This window comes from Candida orthopsilosis (genome assembly GCF_000315875.1).
Source record: "Candida orthopsilosis Co 90-125, chromosome 2 draft sequence".
Taxonomy (NCBI): domain Eukaryota; kingdom Fungi; phylum Ascomycota; class Pichiomycetes; order Serinales; family Debaryomycetaceae; genus Lodderomyces; species Lodderomyces orthopsilosis.
Genome location: NC_018295.1, coordinates 565,739 through 573,871, shown reverse-complemented (window position 1 = coordinate 573,871; position 8,133 = coordinate 565,739). Strand labels below are relative to the sequence as shown.

The window sequence follows — 8,133 nt, the reverse complement described above, 5'->3', positions numbered from 1 at the left end:
AGTGTGAATTATCGAACCGATCATGTGTGTTATGGTCGGATGTGTAGCTAAGCTTGGGAATGTAGCTTTGTATTTACAAAATACAAATAAGAAGGTGCGTGTAAATTGTGCCAAAAAGTTTTTTTAACAATCATAGGGAGTGAAAATACTTACCCAGCAAGGAACACATACAATCAACTTCTGCACATACGTATCATGGGTGCAACTTTATCAAAAAATTTAAATGGTTGCAAAAAATTCCAATTGTCATAGATCTCGTTCACAGAGATGCTACATGAAGATGTTTGGAGAATTGCTTTTCGATACCATGCCTCGGAATGAGTCTCTTTAGTAAAAGTGGTTAATGATACTTTTCTTGCAATTTGCTATGGTGCGACCAATTACCCAAAATCTCTACGTTTTCAGGGCCTAATGTTTAATCGTTGTTGAATTGTGAGTTATGATTTTTTTTCTACTTTTGATGGTTTGGTGCAAACTGTTTGAAATCAACTTCTTAACTATGGGTAAAATGCGTGTATCAACCAATTTTATCATCAAAAAATCTCGCAAACCAAATACAATATTGGAAAAAATGTTGTTACTTCGGTAGTATTCTATATAATCCATTACCGTTGATTTTTTTGAGGAAAACACCGTGAATTACCCTTCCATATATTGTAACTACAAAGTAAGAACTATACCGGGCTCACCTTGTTGCAACTCAATTGAATCACTATTGTTGAATAGAATTTGTTTATGATAATTTGTTACTGTTAAATTCCTCAGCATAAAAGAAGAATGGCTAAACGTTCCAGAAGAATAGATTCAACGGACGATGAATATGAAACTGATTTTGAGGAGACTGAAACGTCCCATAGAAGGAGCACCAAGACTATATCGTATAACGAAGACGACGGTGATGACGCAACTGATGTTCAAGTGGAGGAACAGACAAACACCGACAACCCTAGCATAAAGGAGGATGAACCCGATAGTGACGACCCATTTGCAGTTCCAACTTCACCCGAAAAAGATGACGACAGTGAGGATTACGTTGAAGAATCAGACACAGAGATCAGTGGCCCAGGCAGAAAGAAAAGGAAACTCAGTAAGGGAAGACCAAGAGGCAGATTGAATAAACCCCGCATAGATAGTGAGGATGAGGAATTTCGAGATGACGGTGATGATGGTGATGAAGAAGATGACTTTACCCTTTCTGATGATGACTTTATCGAAAAAAAGAAACGAGATAATTTCATTGTTGAAGATGAAAATGAATGGGATGACGAAGAAGACGAATATGGGGTTAAACCAAAGAAAAAAAGAGGTCGTAAGAAAAAAAGTAGATCGGTATCGGCTGAACCAAGAAGAGCAACCAGATCAGGTAAAGTCTTGCAAGAGGAAGACCTTGAATTCACTGGGGATGATACTCGTGACGATGCACAAGATGATGTGGATGACATACAGAGGGAAATTGCCGAATTATACGACTCATCACCAATGCGGGACTCGGAACCTTCACAACACAAGTTGAGACAAAGAGCCAAGGTTGATTACACCATTCCACCACCAATTACCAATGACTTGGTGCTTGAACGGCCTTCAACGCCAGTTAATGTCCGAAACAGGCGAGGAAGGCCTGCCAACAAAAGTGATTTCCGTAAAATTTTGTACCCCACAGCTGGTCCCTTTGGTGGCAGTGATGTAATATCTTTGTTTGGAACAAATATACCACCTGGTGGTATTCCTTTACCGGGAATGAGTGATCCAAATAACCTTACTGCAATTGGCCAAAATGTCAGTGATTCAGACAGTTCTGAGGATGAGATTGCTCCCGTCAATGGTGAAGCTACAATTAGCCGTAAAGAGAAGAAACCGTCAAAATCAGAAGGTAAATTGCTTACCGGAGGGTCTGATGATAAGAAAAAAGGAAAAAACAGTTTGAGCGATACTGATCCTTTAGGTGTGGACATGAACATCGATTTTTCAGTTGTTGGGGGATTGGACAATTACATCAACCAATTGAAGGAGATGGTTGCTTTACCACTATTGTACCCAGAGTTGTATCAGAATTTTGGCATCACACCGCCTAGAGGTGTATTATTTCATGGTCCACCAGGAACGGGTAAAACTTTGATGGCGAGAGCTTTAGCCGCAAATTGCTCGACACCGGAGCGTAAGATTACCTTCTTTATGAGAAAAGGTGCTGATTGTTTGAGTAAGTGGGTTGGAGAAGCAGAAAGACAATTAAGGCTATTATTTGAAGAAGCCAAGAACCAGCAACCATCTATCATATTTTTTGATGAAATTGATGGTTTGGCTCCGGTGAGGTCGTCTAAACAGGAACAAATTCATGCTAGTATTGTTTCTACACTATTAGCATTAATGGATGGTATGGATAATAGAGGACAGGTCATTGTCATTGGGGCAACAAATAGACCTGATGCAATAGACCCTGCTCTACGAAGACCAGGGAGATTTGATCGTGAATTTTATTTCCCATTACCTGACATCAACGCGAGGAAGGAAATCTTAACCATCCACACAAAGAAATGGACGCCACAGTTGGATGAATTGTTCTTGAGTAACCTTGCTGAGCTTACAAAAGGATACGGAGGTGCGGATTTAAGAGCATTGTGCACCGAGGCTGCATTGAATAGTATTCAACGGAAATATCCTCAAATCTATGAGACAAATCACAAATTGGCTGTCAAGCCAGAAAAAGTCAAAGTCATTGCCAAGGACTTTATGATGGCACTTGACAAAATTGTCCCCTCCAGTGCAAGATCTACTTCATCAGGGTCTGCTCCATTGCCCGATAACTTGAAGCCATTACTACTGGACGGTTTTGAACAAATTAAATCCAAATTGAAAGATGTGATACCTGTATCCATCAGCGTTGTTGGACGTAAGAAGCTCACTACTTTGGAAGAAGCCAAGTATCTTGATCCAACTGTTAACGACAAGGATGGAGGGTTTGGCAAACAGCAATTGTTGAAAAATTTAGAAAACGCTAGAATATGCAGACCTCACTTGCTCGTAAGTGGCGAAGAAGGGAATGGGCAGCAGTATCTTAGTGCTGCAGTCCTCAACTACTTGGAGGGATTTCAAGTCCAGTCACTCGATCTTGGAACAATATTTGGCGACCCTACGAGAACGACAGAACTGGCTATCATCCAAGCATTTATTGAAGCTAGGCGACACCAACCCGCCATTATATTAATTCCCAATATTGATGTATGGTACCTGATTTTGCCAGATTCTTCAAAAGCGACGTTGTCAAGTCTTCTACGGGGATTGAGAAGCAACGAAAAAATTTTATTGCTAGGTTTTTCTGAAACTCCTTTACATTATTTGGATGACAGGATCAAATATCTATTCGGGTTAGAGAATTCATCAAACAATGTTGTATTGCAAAATCCAACAAAACTGGCAAGGAAGGAGTTTTTCCTGACGGTATGGAAGACTATATTGATGAAGCCATACGAGTTTGTTAATGATTTACAGAACAGACCTAAGAGGAAACTAAAACAGTTGAAAGTTGTTGAGACTGTGGCAAACTTGTCAGACAAGGAATTAATCAAGAAGAAACAAAAGGAGCAGGAATACAATGATACCAAATTGAAAAACACACTCAAAATCAAGCTAGCCAGTTTGATGGATTTGTTCAAAGTGAGGTATAAGAGGTTCAAAAAGCCCATTGTTGATGAGAACCTACTCTACCATTTATTTGATCCAACTGTGTTAGACAATCCCCTTAGCAACTATCAAGTTTTATACAGTAGGTCGGATGAATCAGGTCATGAAAATATGATCAAGGAGCTTGCAACTGGCAAGAATTATTATAATATGGATCTTGACACAATTGAGGAGCGATTATGGAATGGGTTCTACAGTGAACCAAGGCAATTTCTTAAAGATCTTAAATTAATTTTGAAAGATTGTATAATGTCTGGTGATCGAGAAAGAATTTTGAAGGCGAATGAGATGATCACTAATGCTCAATTTGGAGTAGATGACTTCTCAACTCCAGAATTTTTGAAGGCTTGTAAAGAAATGAGGGAGAGAGATAAGACAAAGCAAGAAAAGTTGTTAAAGGAGTACGAAGAGTTGAAGTCAAAGATACAAAATGGCACCACAGAGCAAGCTGGAGCTCAAGATGCGGCTGTGTTAGGCAATAATGGAAGCGCCATAGATGTTTCAGGGCAAGAATCTACCTCGAAATCATTTCCAAATGGAGATATCCCTCACAATAGAGCAGATGTTACGGCTATTATGGAAGTGGACAGTGTTAAAGAGGATAACGATGAGTCACTTGCAGGAACAGAAAGGGAAAATGGCAAGGAAATCGAACAACAGAAAGAAGAGGAAAGAGCATCAACTGAGCAGGTGGAACAACTAAAAGTGGATATGAACGAAGAGGGGAAGGAGAATTCCCAGGAGGAACTCAAAGAGGAGGAGTCAGAATCAGAAGCAGAGGAGTCGATCGAAATCGACCACTCGAAGGAACTAGTACTCGATAAAGATTTGTTTGACAAGCTCAAGAAACAAGTGGTCAAACTCACAGACCAATTTACCATTGACAAGTTGGAAACGGTCATGGCGAGATTGATGGATATCGTTTGGACGGATAGAAATGAATGGGATAAAACGCCCACTCTACATAACATTGAAAAAGTCTTGACGTCATTGCAACCTACTTCTTAAATTAAAATTTTATATATTTGAATAGAAATAAATCATCTATAAGCAAATTGTGTTCAAATTTGTAACTACCTCTCCAACTAATCTTCTGCAGTTCCATCTCTTGGTCTATATATGACATTTTGCGATTCCAAATGCTCGATCACTATTGGGGGTAGTTTACCATTAATCTTAACAGCATAGAGACCAGGAACGAAATTGTCTATCCTTAGCCATCTCGCCACCCATGATTCCTTATGATCTTCTCCCAAGGCGACCAACCCTTCAAAGGATGGTGACGTACAGTCAGTGATTGGGTTGAAATCTTGGTCAGGATTTCGAAATTGTAACAAACTTTCACAATTGGGGCATCCTTCAGTTTTGAATGCCTTTACTGGTTGTATTATCCCACATAACATGCATGCTCTTTCTGATCTAGTGGACATTTTTGATAGCTTGCAACTGTGATATTGGTTGGGGTTTGAATGGCGTGTAGATTGATGGTGAGTTTTTTTTTTAAGATTTGAGTTTTTGGTTGTCAATTTTTCAAACACACGGAAAAGCATCACCTTATTATATTTACTTAGCTATAATTCCATGCTACTACGAGGTTATCAAGTGGGATTCCGCTTGAAACCAGCTCACAAGCGGCTTTTAATTCCAAGACGACAGTATTCTGTAGACCATAATGCAATCGTCAATACATTTACTCATGCATTTGAGAGTCTACACGAAACAAGTGGTTTACCATGGTGGGCGCTAATTCCTATCACCACATTTGCCCTAAGATCAGTTTGGACATTGCCATTAGCTGTAATTCAACGTAAGAGGATTCAGAAACAGAGCACTTTGAAACCGATTGTTAGTGCCCTAAACCCTATTTTGAAGATGAATTTAGCAAAGAGAGTTCAAAAAGCAAAAAAATTGCAACAAGTGCCCGGTACGGATGAAGCAGTTAAAGCTGTTCAAGCTCCATTGGCTAACATGTCATATGAACAGATATTGCTTCTTAGTACAAAAGAAACCCGAAAACGTCAAAAAGAACTATTTAAAAAGAACAACGTTCAAATATGGAAGAATTTTATATTACCCACATTTCAAATCCCACTATGGATTATAATGTCATTGACAATGAGAGATTTGAGTGGATGGTCATCTTGGGATAACCTACACAACAAGGCTTTAGATCCCTCATTATACGTCGAAGGTTGCTTATGGTTTCAAGATCTAGCAGTTGCCGATCCAATGCACGTCTTCCCCTTGATCTTGGGAGTCATTTCACTTTGTAATGTTGAATGGACCTTCCGCACTTTGGAACTATCTAGATTGACACAGAGATTGAAGTATCGCCCCAATTTGACTGATGCAGTTGCCAATTTTTCAAGAATGTCTATTGTATTCATGATGGCGATTTCAATACATGCACCAGCTGCCTTGGTATTATATTGGATATCATCGCAGTTCTTTTCATTGATTCAGAATATGATATTGGATATAAAATATCCCATTTCGTTCACACCAAAAAAACGGTTCGGTGGAGATATCTTGGAGAATTAGTGATCATTGTACTGTGCTATTACATACGTTGGTTTTCTTACATGTACATAGTTTAAGTATCCCTGCATTTGTTCATAGAAAGGGGTGCGGTAGAGGTGATTCATGACAACATTTCCCACCAAAGTGTTCAGTGTTATGATGATGAAAGTCGTGCAAATGTTGTAAAATTATTACATATGTATTTGTTTGAGTGGTTGACTATCTTTTATTAAGCTGGTTTAGGATACGACGTCACAAAGTGGTCGTAAAGAGGGTATATGCATGAAATAAAGTACAAGTTTCAAGTCAAAATGAGCATTTAAAAGCGGAGAACACGATTGATGTTCTGATAAATTAATTTTGTCTGCAAATAATTCATTTTGCACCCACAAAATACGTAAAAACTATACTGATATACCTTACATTCACTACCTTTGTGCCACGAATATTCCAAATTATACCAGAGATTAAATAATTAATTATAAATTTGAATGACCACTCAGACAGGAAAACGTTATTTAATATTCTTCATATTTGGAAAAGCCTATAAATATCGTCCTAAACTCCACAAATGCCAATGTTTTCAAATTTGTTTCTTTTTCTTCTCAACGCAAAATTACCATGACTACTACTACCGATACTTTGAAGCGTTTACGGGGCTCTTTACCTCCCACTCAATTCAGACCATCGGGGGAAAGTGAGCTTTACCAAATTCACGATATCATTCACCCCAACTTACTCGATGATATTACCGAGTTATTTAAAGACTGTCACCAATTCAACAAAGATGCCAAAATCCATGCATTTCAATCTTGCAAAAGTTTCACCCGATGATGATGAATTACTTGAAAGAGATGTTGCCTCCTTTACGAATTTTAATGAATTGAATGACTCAAAAATTAGATCAATGATGGGAAATATTAAGATGGAGTCCATTACAAGTGCTCATATTACAACCAGTTTGGATAGAGATGATTCTTTCAGGGAATGGTTGGATAATGAAACTATGGGCATATCAAAGGAATTGGCAACAATTGAAAAGGATGAAAAAATTGCAAGAAAAGCTGCAAAATTGAACAAGAAGAAAGCTGTTCAGCAGGTTGAAAAAACACAATCATCCAATTTGAAGGAAAAAGCTACTACCAAAACAAACGAAGGAGAAAGTATTAATAATTTGCAGGATCATGAAAAAATTTCCAGTAATGGTGAAACTGTCGGTTTTATAGATTCGACACAATCAACAGATATTAATTATGAGGAGAATGAGTCAGAAAATGTACCAGAAATTATGACTCCACCTACTACGGAATTACCACCAGTTTTGGAAGTTGAAGCAAGAAGTTTGGAGAGGAATCACGAGGTGAGTAATCCCGGGTTTCCAACAATTTCTCAACAATGTGTCAATTTGAATAATGATCATCAACAAAAGAATACTATTGAACAAGAACAATGTGGTGAAAGTTTTAGTGACACTGGAGCAAATGAAGGTTCTATCGGCGTTGAAAAGACCTGACGATGTAAACGGAATGTTTTAAAAAAACCGTTTAGATAAGTTAAAAAATTATTCAAGAAGATGTCTAAAAAGAAGTGAAAGTTTTCGGCGTGTCGAATAAATGAGGATTTAGAATTGAGAGGCGGATGTGAGACTTGATACCATCCAGTTAGTGCTGATCCAATAGAGAAGAAGGTTGGTTGGAACTGGTTAAAGTCCAATATTGTTATGGATTGTGATGAAGATAGTTTTAAAACAAAGGGTTGTCCATATGGCTGCATAATCAACGCGGTTCATCAACTTCCAGTTAGTGAGAGACAAAACGATGATTCTTGACATGCAGATGCAGACCAAGGGTTTGCTTACAAGAGTCTCCCTCTCCAAAAGTTTTTTTTGAACGTACGGTTATTACCCAGAGTTTGAAACTACATCCTATATCGAAA

At 38.3% G+C, this 8,133-nt stretch overlaps 4 protein-coding genes across 4 annotated transcripts; 3 read left to right on the top strand and 1 right to left on the bottom strand. All coding sequences in view use genetic code 12, as the record gives it.

Annotated features, from left to right (window-relative positions):
- Positions 1–777: 777 nt before the first annotated feature.
- On the top strand, positions 778–4,686 carry CORT_0B02740 (Yta7 protein; the record flags this gene model as incomplete). Its single annotated transcript, XM_003867379.1, has 1 exon — positions 778–4,686. One exon carries the CDS (start codon positions 778–780, stop codon positions 4,684–4,686), a length of 3,909 nt encoding a protein of 1,302 aa, XP_003867427.1.
- Positions 4,687–4,763: 77 nt separating this feature from the next.
- CORT_0B02730 (hypothetical protein) lies at positions 4,764–5,228 on the bottom strand (the record flags this gene model as incomplete). The annotated part of the gene is made up of 1 exon (XM_003867378.1): positions 4,764–5,228. The coding sequence occupies one exon, from the start codon at positions 5,226–5,228 to the stop codon at positions 4,764–4,766; it is 465 nt and encodes a 154-aa protein (XP_003867426.1).
- A 31-nt stretch (positions 5,229–5,259) lies between these two features.
- On the top strand, positions 5,260–6,219 carry CORT_0B02720 (Cox18 protein; the record flags this gene model as incomplete). Its single annotated transcript, XM_003867377.1, has 1 exon — positions 5,260–6,219. The coding sequence occupies one exon, from the start codon at positions 5,260–5,262 to the stop codon at positions 6,217–6,219; it is 960 nt and encodes a 319-aa protein (XP_003867425.1).
- A 721-nt stretch (positions 6,220–6,940) lies between these two features.
- Positions 6,941–7,711, top strand: CORT_0B02710 (hypothetical protein; the record flags this gene model as incomplete). The annotated part of the gene is made up of 1 exon (XM_003867376.1): positions 6,941–7,711. One exon carries the CDS (start codon positions 6,941–6,943, stop codon positions 7,709–7,711), a length of 771 nt encoding a protein of 256 aa, XP_003867424.1.
- Between the last annotated feature and the right edge of the window lie 422 nt (positions 7,712–8,133).